The sequence below is a fragment of the Lynx canadensis genome, chromosome C2 (genome assembly GCF_007474595.2).
Source record: "Lynx canadensis isolate LIC74 chromosome C2, mLynCan4.pri.v2, whole genome shotgun sequence".
In the NCBI taxonomy this organism is placed as follows: domain Eukaryota; kingdom Metazoa; phylum Chordata; class Mammalia; order Carnivora; family Felidae; genus Lynx; species Lynx canadensis.
This window is the reverse complement of record NC_044311.2, coordinates 37,385,656-37,402,767: the sequence shown is the minus strand read 5'-3', so window position 1 is coordinate 37,402,767 and position 17,112 is coordinate 37,385,656. Positions and strand designations below refer to the sequence as shown.

Sequence of the window (17,112 nt, the reverse complement as noted above, 5' to 3'; positions counted from 1 at the left end):
TTTAGCTTAATCTCTGTGATGAATGTCTTTTCTTATCTTAATATCTCTGCAACATCATTTTAAATGACTGTTTTATGTTATCTACTAAATAGGCATTATACTTTCTTAATATTGGCCATTAAGTTATTTCTATTTTTATATATTTTTAAAAATTTTTTTAATGTTTATTTACTTTTGAGAGACAGAAAGTGAGCGGGGAGGGGCAGAGAGAGAGAAAGACACAGAATCTGAAGAGGCTCCAGGCTCTGAGATGTCAGCACAGAGCCTGCCTCGGGGCTCAAACTCACAAGCCTTGAGATCATGACCTGAGCCGAAGTCAGACGCTTAACCGACTGAGCCACCCAGGCGCCCCTCTATTTTTATATTTTTTAAGTTTATTTATATTTCTAGAGGGAGAGTGAAGGAGAGTGGAGGAGGGGAAGAGAGAGGGGGACAGACAAACTGAAGCGGGCTCTGCACTGAAAGAAGAGAGCCTGATGTGGGGCTCAAACTCACAAGCTGTGAGATCATGACCTAAGCTGAAGTCGGGTGCTTAACTGACTGAACCACTGAGGCACCCCAAGTTATTTCCATTTTTTTTTTAACTTTCTTTCTTTCTTTCTTTCTTTCTTTCTTTCTTTCTTTCTTTCTTTCTTTCTTTTGCTTACTCATTGGATTATTCTCATAAGGCAAAGTCTTAATGAAATTACTGGCCGAAAGGGTGTGTGCTTTTGGGGGCTTTTGTTTCATATTGCTAAATTGCATTTCAGAAAGGTTGCACCAATTTATATATTCATCAGTGGTATATGAGAGTGCCATTCCCCCTTTTTTTTTTTTTAATGTTTATTTTTGAGAGAAAGAAAAAGAGCGCGTGCATGCGAGCAGGGGAGGGAGCAGAGAGAAGGGGACAGAGGATCTGAAGCAGGCTCTCTGCTGTCAGCAGTGAGCTCTAGGCTCCAACTCATGAACTGTGAGATCATGACCTGAGTAGCTCAACTGACTGGGCCACTCAGGTGCGCCCCCCCCCCCCCCCCCCCCCGCCGTTATTTTCTTTTTAATCTTTGTCAGTATAATCAGCAAAAAATGGTACGTAATTTATTCATTTCCCTCATTACTAGCTAGGTCAGACTGGTATGCTGTATGTTCATTCATTCATTGGTCACTTGCATCTCCTATGAATTGACTGTCAGTGTTGAAAAGTTAAAAGCCATTACCATTACCATTTGAATAACAATCCACACTTGAGCATTGCTTTCATTAATAATCATATTCACATAATTATTTAATTTGATCTAAGGAGCTCTCTGAGTTTGTTGTGCACATGTTTTGTCAGCTCCATTTTGCAGTGATTGTTCCAAGATCACCTTGCTTGTAAATGTCAGAGCTGAACTTGGAATACAAATCATCTCACTCTGAATCTTGTTGTCTTTCAGTTTTGTCAATCTAAATATGTTATTGTCAATGAAATTATAATGTTGTTAGTGGGAAATATGGTTTTATTCTTAAAAACTAGGCTTGGCTATTTTTTATTCTACAGACATTTAGTGACTGTTTACAGTGTGCAGCACAGTGTTTGAATAACCCAGTAGAAGACTTTTCTCAGGACCTTGTTAGGTAAAAAATTTTACATAAAATGAGTTCACCTTTTTCTTTTGCTCTGTGAACCATTATTATTATATCCTTTTTAAGTAGAAGAAGGAAAAAGGCTGTTTTTAAATGCCTTTCCTAGCCAACTTTTTCTATTCTCAAATAATCCTTTTCTTTGTCTTTAAACTATAAAGTGTTTATGAAAGCAGAAATTATTGCATTTTTGAAATTTTAATTAAATTAATTTTAGTGTTTATTTAAAGTCTAGATACAAACACTTCTCCATCTACTAGACCCAAATCAGCATATAGTATTGACCCACAACTGACCTTTGTCTTTTTAGTGTGTAATTTGTTGGTTATTAAGATGCAAATGTACTTCTGTTTAAAAGTTTCCAAATTGATTCACTGCTTCACTCTGCAGAAGTTGGCCATTAAGAGCAGGTGTTTAAGCATAACAGTAACTCAGTAACTGTGAACTCTCTCCACTGTGAATATGTGGTTTCAGTTGAGGTTTTTGCCGTTATCTTTGTTTAGTAACAAAAAGGTATAAACTAATACTTTTGAAATAATTGTAACACATGTATTAAATGATCACATTGTATTAACGTTGGAATATTAAAGTCTGTCTTCGCCTTCTTTGCTTTCTTTTTACAGTACAACACCAATGAAAGTTTTGTCTTTCTCTTTTTATAGCAAAAAATTTTGTTATAAAAGGGCGGCATGTTAGTGATGCCACAGTAAACTCTTGGCATTTACAAGTAAACGCTTGCCATTAATATTTGTGAACAACTCTGGAGATCCATGTAGTGGTAATTTGTTGCAAATTTTGTTGCAAAGGGTTTACTTCTAATAGCATACTTATAAGAAGCTAGATAGAATTAAGTATCTGCACCATTATATACATAGGATTAAGAAGCTGCATTTTAGATGTCTTCTGCTCAGCTGCTGTCATAAAAATTTGGTATTCAATGAGAGAAATAGGTTTGCATCAGAATTACTTTTCCATGATGTGAATGATATGTAGAAATATTTCTGGTAACATATCTCTTGACAAAAAGAAACAGCTATTAGTAGTGCATTTGAATTATTTAATAATGAAATAATTAGCTCTTACATTGTGAAATTGTGAAGTATCAAATGAGTTCTCATGAAGAATATATAATGCTAATACAGTGTGTAGTTTAAAAACAACACAAGTGCACAGACATAAAGTTATAAACCTTTGTGTGCTTTAAAATCTTTTCAGTGTGGTAGTACTTTGAAAGGATGTTTGAGGTACCAAGTTAGCATTTGGTAGATTACAAATCTACAAGGATTAAAACAATAGCATAATAGTAATAGTAGAACAACTTATTAGAATCTTGCTTTATGTCAAGTTTTCAAAAATGTAGAGTCTTTTCATTCCTGGCTCTATAATAAATTTTTTAAACTCTGTTTGATGATACTACTGTATTTAGCTCTATGATTCCAAGAAGTCCAGTGGCCATCACATTAAATGAAATAAATTGCCTCAAGGTGAATTTATAGTTACACTTGTTATAGATAGCCCCCAGGTATCATATTAATAGTAATGAAGGTTAACATGAATTGAGCACTTTGTGCCTTACACTGGGCTAGATGCTTTATATGAATTATCTTAATCTTTCTAATAACCTAAACTGATAAGCACTTCTAGCACCAGTTCAGAAGACTGAGGTATAGAGAGCTTACGTGATTTGAACATGACCATGTGTCTTACTGAACCAGAATATGAGCCCAAGCAGTTTTATTTGAGACCAGTAGATCTCACCTCTGTGGTATAGTATTAATGGTCTTTATCTGATCCATTACATATCACAATGTTGAAAAACGCATAATAGGCAGTGATTATGAACAGTAAAAATTAAGGGCAACATGAAAATGGAATTTTGGTAAATCTGTTGGCAGCTTCATGGCTGCCACAACTTGCTTTCAAAAAAACCATCAGTAAAATCTGTAGGTCTCAGTTCTGCTCACAAGTAACATTATTTCATTGATTTTTATCTTAATCTGTACAATTCCTGCTTTTCCCATTGCAAGCAACATTTTCTTTTAATTTCTACTCCTATTGTTGATATAATTAATTCATTTTTATGTGGCTGTGTTTATTATTTTACATGGGATCTTCAGTGGAAGGTATAAAATAACTTATTAAATGATCACATAATACTTAAGATTCTATTTTTAATTTTTAAAACTATTTTATTCAGGTTGGTTTGCCTTCCACAAATGCAGAACTAAGAGGATTTATAGATCAGAATCTCAGTCCAACAAAAGGTAAGGACAGTTGAATAGAAATTTTCTGCATTGAGCCAGTTTGATTGCATTTGTTTTATAAAATATGCAGCTATGAGTATTACTTTACATATAATGATTGTTATATAATATCACTGGGTTGTGTTATAATATACCAAATAACTTATATCGTATGAAAGTCAGTTCTGAGAGGCGGGGAGAGAGTGAGGTTGAGTGTGTGTGATATTTGTGTTACTTTTCTCCATCTCTTTCCTAAGAGGTCTCTAAGACCACCCTTGATAAATGATCCTCTTGCTGTTGAAACTAACTGTTCAAGCGACTTTTTTTCTTGATTTTCTTGTTTGATAGTCCTACATCCTAGTAGTTTAACTTGTAAGGAAGTACAGTAGAATGAATGAATATACATAACATTTCTGTATCTAATATATGGTTTACTGGAGGAATGCTTATATCAGAAATCTGACCCACCAGTACAGGAATTTATACAGGACACTGTCTGTATCTTTCAGTATGTATCTTTCATCAGTATCTTTTAGTATGTAGAGATAATATACTGAAATATTTATGGTTGAAATGATACGATGTTTGGAATTGCTTCACAATAATCCACTGGGGGAAGAAGAGTAAAGTGAGTGGAATTATAGATAAACTGTCTATGAGTTGATTAAGTATTTTAAGCTGGGTGGATAGCTGTAAGGGGTTTCATTATTCCTTTCTCTCTTCCTTTGTATATGTTTGAAATTTTTCATTATAAAGGTAGGAACAAAATAGATGTCATTATATACACATAGCTATGAGAGAAACATCAGCTTCCTCAAAGGGTTTATGTCCAAGGTAGGCTATATGCTCTGGAGAGAAGAGTAGAGAAGTCTGTATTTCAGTATAAAAAAAATCTAGCTTAATAATGAGAATGTCTGTGAGAATTTTTTTTTTTTCAACGTTTATTTATTTTTGGGACAGAGAGAGACAGAGCATGAATGGGGGAGGGCCAGAGAGAGAGGGAGACACAGAATCGGAAACAGGCTCCAGGCTCTGAGCCATCAGCCCAGAGCCTGACGCGGGGCTCGAACTCACGGACCGCGAGATCGTGACCTGGCTGAAGTCGGACGCTTAACCAACTGCGCCACCCAGGCGCCCCTGTGAGAATTTGATTATGTGTATGAAACAGTGAAAGAGACACCACAAGCCTTAATGTTTTTCATTTTTCCCCAATTTTGTCATTGTAGTAAAATATGCAGAACATCAAATTTACAACTTTAGCCATTTTTAAGTGGTATTAAGTACATTCATGTTGTGTGGCCATCACCACCATCCATATCCATACCTCTTTTCACCTTGTGAAATTCAAATTCTATACTCTTTAAACAATAACCCCCCACTCTCCTTTTCCCTGTTGTCTCTGGCAACCACTGTTCTTTCTGTCTCTATGATTTTGACTACTCTAGGTACCACATGTAAGTGGAATCCTAATAGTAATTGTCATTTTGTGACTGGCTTATTTCAGTTAACATAATGTCCTCAAGGTTCATCTATATTGTAGTATATGTCAAAATTTCCTTCCTTTTTAAGGCTGAATACTATTCCATTGTGTATGTATACCACTTTTGCTTATCATTCATCCATCACTGGACACCTGGGTTGCTTCAGTGTTTTAGCTGCTGTGGATAATGCTTTTATGAATAAGGGACTACAAATATCTCTTTGGGACCCTTCTTTCAATTCTTTTGGGTATATACCTAGAAGTGGAATTTCTGGGTCATACGGTAATTCTATTTTTAATTTTTTGGAGGAATTACCATTCTGATTTCCACAGTAGCTGTACCATTTTACATCCCTACCAACAGTGCACAAAGGTTCCAGTTTCTCCACATCCTTGTCAACATTTATTTGTTTTTTGTTTTGTTATAGCCATCCTGGTAGATATGAAGTGATATCTCACTGTAATTTTGATTTGCATTTCTTTAGAAACTAGTCGTGTTGAGCATCTTTTTATGTGCTTATTGGCCATTTATATATCTTCTTTGAAAGGTCTACTCCAGTTTTTGGAGTTGTGTTTTAGGGATTCTTTATGTATGCTGGATATTGATCCCTTACGAGATAAATGATTTGCAGATATTTTCTTCTGTTCAGTAGGTTGTCTTTTCGCTTTCTTGATCATCTCTTTGGATGTGCAAAAGTTCTTTATTTAGTGGAAGTCCAGTTCATCTGTTTTTTCTTTTGTTGTCTGTGCTTTTCTTGTCACATCCATCACATGGTTGCCAAATCCAGTGTCATGAAGATTTTCCTCAGTGCTTCCTTCTGAGAATTTTATAGTCTTGGTTCTTTAGGTCTTTGATCCATTTTGAGTTAATTTTTATATAAGGTAAGGATCAAATTGGCATATGGCTAACCAGTTTTTCCATTACTGTTTATAATAGAGGTCAAGGTCTTAGCACCCTTGTCAAAAATAAGTTGGCCATGTATGTGAAGGTTTATTTCTGGGCTTTTTATTATTTTCCCTTAGTATATATGTCTGTCCATATGTCAGTACCATAATGGGGTTTTTTTAATTAATTAATTTATTTTTGAGAGAGAGAGAGCAGGGGGGAGTGGCAGAGAGAGAGGGAGACAGAATCCCAAGCAAGCTCTGTGCTGTCAACACAAGAGCCCAGTGTGGGGCTCAAACTCACAGAATGGTGAGATCATGACCTGAACCAAAACCAAGAGTCAGACACTTAACTGACTGAGCCACCCAGGTACCCCCAGTACCATTATGTTTTAAATTATTGTAGTTTTGTAATAAGTTTCAAAGTTGAGAAGTGTGAGCCCTTTAACTTTATTATTTTTAAAGATTATTCTGCTATTTAGGATTCCTTGTAATTCCACATGAATTTGAGGATCAGCTTTTCCATTTCTGTAAAAAAAAAAAAAAGGCTGTTAGAATTTTGATCGAGATTGCATTGAATCTGTAAATCGCTTTAGTTTTATTGACACCTTAACAATGTGAAGTCCTCCTATTCATCAAAATATTTCATATATTCAGGGCCTGTTTGATTGTATCATTTCTTTTTGAAGTAAGAAATATGTTCTGGAAATAGATAATGGTGGTGATGGTTATACAACTTTGTGAACATACTGGAAACCACTGAATTGTACTTTAAAAGGTAAATTTTTGGTATGTGAATTATACCTTTATTTAAAAAAAAAAAACCACCAACCACTTTCTTTAACTTGATGTCTGTTTCCAGCTCTGATTTGTTCTTCCCCTCATTGTCAAACTTCTGGAAAAAGCTATACACTTATAATCCCATTCTCAGCTTTAATTTACTCCTCTGCCCAATGTAATCTGGCTTTGACTCCAATAATCCACTGAAACTGCTCTTGATCTTTGTTTTTTTCCTTTGTTGTTTATCAGAATTTCATGCAGTTAATTTCCCCTCTTGTTTTTTAAATAATATTTTACTTTTACAATAGTTTTAGATATGCAGAGAAATTATAGAGAGAGTTCAAGAGAGTTCTCATAAACCCCTTAGTCAGTTTCTCCTACTGCTAACATCATACATTGGTTTAGTACAGTTTTTTCAATTAATGAGCCAAAATCAACATATGTTAATTAACAGAAGTCCAACTTCTTCAGATTTCCTTAATTTTTAGCTAATGTTCTCTTTCTGTTCCAGGAGAGCATCCAGGATACCACATTACATTTCATGACCATCATCCTTAGCCTCCTTTTGGCTATGACAGTATCTCAGACTTTCTGTGTTTTTAATGACAGTTTTGAGGAGTGTTCAGGTATTTTGTAGAATATCCCTCCATTGGGATTTTTCTGATGTGTTTCTCATGATTAGATTGGAGTTATGAGTTTTTGAGAAGAACCACAGAGATAAAGTGCCATTCTCATCACAGCATATCAAAGGTCCACACTATCAACATGACTTATCATTGTCGATGTGAACTTTGATCACTTGGCTGAGGTAATGTTTGTCCTGCTTCTGTACTATAAAGTGACTTTTTAACCTCTTCCCCTTTCCATACTGTAGTCTTTGGAAGGAAGTCATTATGTGGAACCCATATTTGAGAAGTGGAGAGGTTGCTCTACTTCTGGGAGGGGGAGTATCTACATAATTTATTTGGAATTCTTTTGCACCCTAGATTTGTCTCTTATCTCTTGTTTCTTCACTTATTTATTTAATGCTTGATTTATATTATTTAGTTTGTACCTGATATTTCGTTTATACTCTGGGTTATAGTCCAATACTTACTTAATTTTCTGCTTGAGTTGATACAGCTGTGGCCACAGTTGGTTTTCTGTGTTCCTTTGGCATATGTCCCTCGTTGTGGGTGTGGTTTTGTGTTTGTTTTTGTTTTGAGCACTTATTTCTTTAGCACTCCAAGATGTTCCAGGCTCATTTTGCATTATTTCTTGCCTACTTCTCAGATCAGCCATTTTCCCAAAGATTCCTGATTCCTTTTAATGGAGAATGTTATTAGAAACCAAGATCTCGGTGCTGGATGAACTCATTGCTACTGGGATGGTGTCTTTCTTTTTGAATCACTGGTTTTTATGTGTCTGTGATACCACACTTTTTAAGACTTTCATAAGAAAGCAGTATAGTGTAGCAGTTAAGAACAAGGGCTCTAGAGGACTCAATGTGATCTGATCTTGGTTGTACTTCTTACACCCAACCAAGTGTGTAAACCTGAGCAAGTTGATCTCCCTAAACCAAAGTATCCACATCTATAATGAAGCAGGTAGCAATAAGTTGCTTGGAGAGTGTCTAAGGATTAAATGAGGTAGTGCACATAAATCACTTAGTACAACCAACACCTAGCACATAGTAAGCATTCATTAAGTGCTTGCTCCTTTTCCTCATATTAATATTTTCATCTTCCTTTTTATCTGCTCTCTTTCAGTCTACTCTGCTAGCTCTCTCTCTGTCTCCTAAATGTTAATGTTCCAGGGGCAACTTGGGTGGCTCAGTCAGTTAAGTGTCCAACTTTGGCTCAAGTCATGATCTCGTGGTTCATGGGTTCGAGCCCTGCGTCGGGCTGTGTGCTGACAGCTCAGAGCCTGGAGCCTGCTTCGGATTCTGTGTCTCCCTCTCTTTCTGCCCCTCCCCTGCTTGTGCTCTGTTTCTCTCTCTCTTAAAAATAAATAAAAACATTAACAAATTTTTTAAATGTTAGTTTTCCATGGGGTTTTGTCTTAGGTTTTTTTCCCTCATTTTGTAAATTCTCCACAGGCAATTTCATCTATTCATCATTGCTGTAGTTATCATTTACTTTGTATATGGACTGTTGTCAAATCTGTATCTCTGACCCAAATTTGTCTTGAGATTTTGTATAGCCAGTTGCTTATTGGATGCCTTCACTGAGTAACTTAAAGCATCTCAGGCTCAAACTCCAGAATTAAAGTAATTATTTCACCCTCTCAAAACCTGCTTTCCCCTTTTCCTTATCTTACTGAATAGTAGTGCCATCCACCCTGTGCCTAAACCAGAAATTGAGGTCTCATATTTGATTCCTTTTCTTTCTCTCTGCTTCCAGTCAAATCATTTATAAGGCTTGTTGGTTCTGCGTCCTCAGTCTCTCAGTCCTCCCCAACCGTTTTCTCTATCTTTGTTGCTAATATCTTAGTTCAGACTACAATAAATCGTTTCCTGGATTACTGCGACTGTTGTACTTACTTCCAGATTTCTTTCTTTCTGTTTCATTACTGTAGTATAGCTCTCAAACACAAACCTCAACAGTCTTTCCATGTTAAAAAAAATTAGTTTAGTAGTTCCTTATTGCCTTCAAGATAAAGTCTAAGCTCTGATTTGAAAGATCCTTGGGGCGCCTGGCTGGCTCAGTTGGTAGAGCATGTGACTGTTGATCTCAGGGTTGTGAGTTTGAGCCCCATGTTGGGTGTAGAGATTACTTAAAAATAAAATCTTAAAAAAATAAATCAAATAAAAAATCCTTCATGTTAGAGTTCTTGCTTTTATCCAGAGCCTTATCTCAGATACCTCTTCTTCTGCCACTTTGAGCTACGTTCTCTCTTTCACTTTCTGTCTCTGTCTGTCTCCGTCCATCTGTACACACCTCTCTGTGCCTGGAACTCTGTGATCCCTGACATGGTCTTCTACTCCACTCCTGACACATATTACACCTGGCTAATTTCAGTTCATTATTCACATCTAAGTTTAGGTCTTATTTCCACTTGGCCCATAAGCCTCTAATACTCTCTCCTTATCCCTTTTGTAGTATTTATCACACTGTACTTTAATGACTCATTTACTTATTTGTCCCCCTCCCTGGACTCTGTAAGTCAAAGACTTTTTCTTAATTCATCATTGTATCTCTAGGACAAGTATTTCAAAGTATCTATCCCACAGTATCTGTCTCAAACTAGGAACATCGTTGAAAGAATGTTATGTCCTTACCTTCTGTCTATAATTTCTTTGACCACTGGGCAAATTCCTATTTACTCTTTAAAATCTAGCTGACCACGAATTCCTTGGTAGCTCCTTGTTACTACAGCTCCTTTCTGTTAGTTAACCTTTGGACCCTGTACATACTTTATTATTGTCCTTATCACATTATATTGTATTTCTTTATAGATTGTCCTTTTCTTTTGCTAAACTCTGAGCTCCTTGAGAGCAGGGTCCTTTTTCCTATTTTTGTCTTCAGAATCTCGCTTGGTGTCTAGCACAGTTATATTCAGTAAATACTGAATTGTAAGAGTTTGTTTTGCCATATTTCCAGACTTGTAATAAAAATGTTTATTTATCTAAACATTGAGAAGTAAACGTAGAAGGAACTTACCTTAAAACTTTTTGAACAAAGTGTTAAGGAATTTAGAGTGAGGAAGGTTTCTGAACTTTTTGTCTTAGAACACATACCTAAGAGTTGGAGCTTAAAAATTACTAATTAATTAAAATAAGAACAAGCCTGAAGATAATTATATTCAGTCATAACCAGGCGAGTAGTAGAGGATTTAAAAGCAATAGAGTATTTGTATGTCCTGGTTATGAATCATGTAATTGTGCATTATTGAGGAAAACGAAAGGTAAAAATCCTGTGACATACAACTTCACTTTGTGTGGTGTCGAAAGTCCATCAGTATCTTTGGTGAAGACCAAGGATCTCTCAGTTATCTGGGAGGTGCATGCTGTCGGGTGGTCTGTACGTTTGGATATTTCTGCATGTGGAAAGAGGCCATACTTGCCTGCAAGCTATACACAGTCCTCTGGGAAGCTGCCTGATCAGCAGCTGCTAGGAGGGTTGCACTTGTGGGATGAATTGCTCATGTCTTTGCAGGCAAGTGAGGTCTGCCATATATTCCCCGCTTGTTCCTTTATAACCTCAGTAGAGCAATTCCACTTTGCCAGCTCCTTCATTGCTTGCACATCAAATTTAAAATATGCATATCTTATACTGACTGCCAGTTCTCCACTATCCAAGAGATTGCAATACCCTATGGCTATTAAAAGTTCAGCCTATTAAAATGAATTCAGCAACTTGAAAGAGGGAATCACTGAATAATCAAACAGATTCCTCCTGTGGAAACAGAGCTAATGGAAAAGATGAGAGAAAGCTGTGATAGAAAAGGGAATGAAAACTCTCAAGAGGATACAGTTGCAACATAGAAAAAGTTGTTTTGGAACTAAAAATATATTCAGAATTCTTAAATCTAAGAAAGATTGAAAATAAGAAATGGCCAAAGATGTACAATGAGCAAAACAATATTGATATCAAATAAAATACACTAAAAGCCTCAAGGCATTAAAGGGAAGAAAGGAATATTGTATAGTGAAACAAGGGAAAAAACCCAACCAACAACCAAATTTTTAGAAAATGGGCAAACCTTATGAATAAGGGGTACCTGGGTGGCTCAGTTGGTTAAGCATCCAACTTCAGCTCAGGTCATCATCTCGTGGTCCATGGTCTGTGAGTTCGAGCCCCACGTCTGGCTCTGTGCTGACAGCTCAGAGCCTGGAGCCTGCTTTGGATTCTGTGTCTCCCTCTATTTGCCTCTCCCCCTCTCACGCTCTGTCTCTGTCTCAAAATAATAAACATTGAAAAGAAAGTTATGAATAAACAGTTACAGAAAAAGAAATATTAATGGTTCTTACACAGATAAAAAGGTACTGTACCTCATTCATAAAACGTGTAATTTGAAAGTACACTGAATACCACTTTCCACTCTATAAGATTGGTGAGTATTAAGAAGTTTGATAAAACACTGTTGTGAAGAGTATAGGTAACATTTCTCTTACACTGCTGGTAGGAGCATAAATTAGTACAGCCTTTATGGGAAGCAATTTCACAGTACTGTAATTGATTTATCTTCACATTTCCTATAACCCATCAATCCCAGTTTTAAGAATTGATTCTACTGATGTGCTAGCAAATAGGGAAAGTGAAGCTTAATGTTTGCAGTATTACATGTAATAGCAAAATATTGGAAACTCTTAAGTTCATTGGTAAGATTTGATTAAATAGTGTTCAATATGTACAAAGGAATACTTATGCAGATATAAATTTGGGAATGAGAATGCTATGTACAAGTATGGAATGGGGGCGCCTGGGTGGCTCCATCAGTTAAGCATCCTACTCAGTCTCAGCTCAGGTCTTGATCTATGGTTGTGAGTTCAAGCACCACATTGGGCTGGGTGTGAAGCCTACTTAAAAAAAATTTTTTTTTAATATAGAATGATCTACAAAGACACATTATTAAGTGCAGAACAGTGTACTATATATATAACCATTTGTTTAAATAGAAGTGTAATACAAACACATAATGTTTCTTGTAAGAAAACACAAAGACTTGACATTCATTATCTGGTGGTAGAGAAACAGTGTCTTTCACAAAGAAGTTTTTAATTTTAATAAAGTCCAACCTGGCAGTTTTTTCTTTCATGGATCATGCTTTTTGGTTGTATCTAAAAAGTCATTGCCACAAGCACCTGGCTGGCTCATTCAATACAGCATGTGATTCTTGATATTGTGGTCATGATTTCAAGCCCCACATTGGGTGCAGAGACTTCTTAAAAAAAAAAAAAAAGTCATTACTAAATTCAAAAGCACTTTCCTAGTCTCCTGGGGCTTTAAAAAAAATTTTTTTTAATGTTTATTTTTGAGAAAGAGACAGAGCACGAGTAGGGGAGGGACAAAGAGAGAGAGGGAGACACAGAATCTGAAGCAGGCTCCAGGCTCCGAGCTATCAGCACAGAGCCCGATGCAGGGCTTGAACTCACGAACCTCAAGATCATGACCTGAGCCAAAGTCGGACGCTCAACCAACTAAGCCACCCAGGTGCCCCTGTTTTTCTTCTAGGAATTTTGCTGTTTACATTTAGGTCAGTGATCCGTTTTGAGTTTTATTTTGTTAGAGGTGTAAGATTTATTTCTAATTTTTTTTTTTTTTTTTTTTGCATGTAGATGTCTAGTGTTTCCAGCTTCATTTGTTGAAAAGACTCCTTTCTCCACTGAATCTCCTTCGACCTTTGTCAAAGATGAGTTGAATATATTTATGGGGTTCTATTTCTAGGCTCTTTTTTCTATTCTATTGATCTATTTTCCTGGTCTCTTGCTGATACCGAATTGTCTTCATTACTGTGGATTGATAGTAGTCTTAAAGTTGAATAGTGGCAATGTTAGCTATTCTGAGTCTTTTGCCTTTTCACGTAAATTTTAGAATTAGTTTGTTGATATCCACAAAATAACTTACTGGGATTTTGACTGAGTTTGTATTGAATCTGTCCATCAAATTGGGAATAACTGACATCTTAACAATATTGATTCTTCCTATCCATGATGGAACATCTCTCCCTTTTGGGGGTGTTGAATTGTATAAGTTCTTTATATATTTTGGATACTAACCTGTTATCAGGTATGTCACTTGTAATTATCTTCTCCCATTCCATAGTTTGCCTTTTGTTGATTGTTTCCTTTGCTGTGCAGAAGCTTTTTATTTTGATGAAGTCCTAGTAGTTTATTTTTGCTAGTGCTTCCCTTGCCTCAGGAGACATATCTAGAAAGAAGTTGATACAGCCAATGTCAAAGAAGTTATTGCCTGTGCTCTCTTCTAGGATTTTCATGGTTTCAGGTCTCCCATTAGGTCTTTAATCCATTCTGGGTTTATTTTTGTGTATGCTGTAAGAAAGTGGTCCAGTTTCATTATTTTGTATGTTGTTGTCCAATTTTCCCAACACCATTTGTTGAAGAGACATCCTTTTTCCCATTGGATATTCTTTCCTGCTTTGTCAAAGATTAATTGGCCATATAATTGTGGGTTCATTTCTGGGTTTTCTATTCTGTTCCATTGATCTATGTGTCTGTTTTTGAGACAGTATCATATTGTTTTGATTACTGCAGCTTTGTAATATAACTTGAAGTCTGGATAAATTCCCTAGAATCTTCTACATATACTGTCATGTCATCTGTGATTGAAGACAATTTTACTTTTCCTTTCCAATTTGTATTTCTTTTTCTTTCTTGATATCACTGATTAGGACTTCCAGTTCAAAGTTGAATAGAAATGGTGAGAGCAGAAATCCTTGCTGTGTTCCTGATCTTAGGAGGAAAGAAAGCATCTAGTCTGTGTTATTAGGTATGATGTTAGCTGTAGAGCTTTCCCATAGCTGCCTTCCATCTGGTTGAGTAAGTTTCCTTCTATTCTTAGTTTTCTGAGTGTTTTGATCACGAATGGTTGTTGGATTTTGTTGTTTTTTTCTGTACTAAGTTATTACAATGATTATATGGGAGGGTATCTGTAGCCCATGAATATGGTGAATTACATTGATTGATGTTTACATGTCACAAAAACTTTGAATTCCCTGGACAAATACCACTTAGTTATGAGAGAATCTTTTAAATTCTCCATTTGGAGAGTATTATTGCTTAGAACCTGTTCTGTGCTATTTTTAATCCTTTCCAGTCAAGAGATGATTGTAGGATCCCTGAGTAGCAACAGGGAACCAGCTAGGGTCAGAGTACATATATCTGTAGTGAAACTAATTGTTTCAGGTTTTGTAACATTTTTGAACAGATCTTCATAGCCTGGGAACAGGAATAAAGGAATTTGTGGGCAAAGCAGTAGGAACAGAAGGAATTCACAGTTTCACAAAAAGTGTTGCTGGAATGGCTCCCTATAGGGACCTTAATAGTGCATTTCTGCCAAGAAAGGAATGTGAGCACTTTATTTCTTGATAAGAAAAAATTTTAAAGGAGTTAGAAAGGTGAAAAAGGTAGGGAATTGGTGTTAAAGATTATTTCACTGTTCAAATTCTTAAAAGTAAATTAGCTTACATATTTTAGATTTGTATGTTTAATGTAAAAGGCTACTAACGTTTGCCCATAGGCTCTTTCTCGGAGTTTACTTAATGATTTAAGTCCTGAAATATCTAGTAAGATTTTATTTTATTTTATTTTATTTTATTTTATTTTATTTTATTTTATATTTTATTTTATTTTATTTTATTTTATTTTATTTTATTTTACTCTAAACAGTAGGTATAAGCGACATTTGGTTGCTATTTCTATAAAGATTCTTTGGCAGGGTTCTAAATCTAAGGTCATGTTAGGGTGAGTTTGGCCTCTCTTACTGTGCAAGACTTAGTAAGAGATTGTGTTTTAATAAACACAGTGAATGGTTCTGGCTTTGCCTTTTGAATCTGGGTTTGGTTTCAGGATATTTAAAAATATCTTAATGATCTGAAAATAGACAACTATCCCATTCTACAAATAGTTTTATTGACCTGCTCATTCCAGTAGCTTGCTTTTCCTGAAGAACCTGTATCATCTGATCTTTTTTCTCTCTTGTATTTTTCCTATATTTGTCTACAAGAAAGCTTCATTTAAATAATAGTGTTAGGTTGCCATATTAAGTAATTAAACACTAGAATTAAATAAGAATTACCTTTTGGAGGGGCGCCTGGGTGGCGCAGTCGGTTAAGCGTCCGACTTCAGCCAGGTCACGATCTCGCGGTCCGTGAGTTCGAGCCCCGCGTCGGGCTCTGGGCTGATGGCTCAGAGCCTGGAGCCTGTTTCCGGTTCTGTGTCTCCCTCTCTCTCTGCCCCTCCCCCATTCGTGCTCTGTCTCTCTCTGTCCCAAAAATAAATAAACGTTGAAAAAAAAAAATTAAAAGAATTACCTTTTGGAAATAAAATAAAAGTGTTCCTGATTTAAAACAAAAAAAAAAATTAAAGTGTTTTAAAATGGGCTGTGGTTACCACATCTTTTATCTTCCTGTTAACTGCTTTCACAATGTATATTGTGGTTAGGTAGAATTACATAACTTTGCTTTGTGTTTTGATTGCATGTTGTAGATTTATAAATAGGTTTGATAATGCAGTATGTTATACGTGAGTCACAATCAAATGAATAAAAATAACTTTATTCTCTATTCTGGTAGTTCATATAAATTGCTTTGTTATAAAGAGTATGATATGATGATGCCTATTTTTTTATAGTTCTTGAAATCATTGTTTCTTATGAAAAGGTGATAAACTGATATTCTTCTTTTGGGAGGAAAGGATATCTGCAAGCTTGTTTCTATATTATTTTAATATTCACTTCCAGTGAATTACCTTATAACTCAGTTGGCAGAGTAGAGTAGTGTTGAAATTAAAAGGTCTTTCTTTATGTGATTTATTATTTACTTAGTATTTTTAAAATGGAGTTGATCTGATTGTTCTGTTTACTATTCCCATATGGCCCATTGTATTCTCATGGAAGAAAACCTTTTCTATAAAAGCTTTAACTTGAGCTAGCCATCTTGCTTACTATTGGTAACAGCTGTTTTGGTTAGTTCAAACCCACAACCCTAAGGGAAGATCATTTTGATTGCCAGTTTGAACTTAGTTCTGAAACTCGCATCTTAAATGTTTTTATTTTTGAATTTGTCTTGTTTGTGACCAACATAAATGTGCATGAGTTGCCAAATCCAAAGGCAAAATATCAAGAAACATGCTTTAACGGTATTAAACAACTTTGTTGCCAACACAGTGTTTTTAAAATTACATCTAGCAATTTGCCTAATCTGACGTTTAACCTGGTTTCTCCTCCTCTTCTTTATAAATTATATAGTAAATAAAAATGTTCTTTTTTTAAAGTTATATCTGTCTTGGCTTTTAATAGCATAGATTTATTATTTACTGTTTTTGTGCTTTATATATGGAATCATATGGTATTCTTTTGTGACTAGCTTCTCTTGCTCAACATTATGTTTTTGAGATTCATCCATTTTGTATGTAGTTGTAGTTAATGCTTTCTCATTGCTATATAATATTCCATTGTGTGAATA

At 35.5% G+C, this 17,112-nt stretch overlaps 1 protein-coding gene and 1 non-coding gene across 4 annotated transcripts in view; both read left to right on the top strand.

The window, feature by feature from the left end:
• Positions 1–17,112, top strand: part of TFDP2 (transcription factor Dp-2) — a 179,159-nt gene that overhangs the window by 57,921 nt on the left and 104,126 nt on the right. For all 3 annotated transcript variants that reach the window (XM_030329193.1, XM_030329191.1, XM_030329190.1), the window contains exon 3: positions 3,797–3,863. In XM_030329193.1, the coding sequence (XP_030185053.1) occupies positions 3,797–3,863 (67 nt within the window). The remainder of the gene's footprint in view (positions 1–3,796; positions 3,864–17,112) is intronic.
• TRNAN-GUU lies at positions 9,659–9,731 on the top strand. Its single transcript has one exon. It is a non-coding gene; the product is annotated as a tRNA-Asn (tRNA).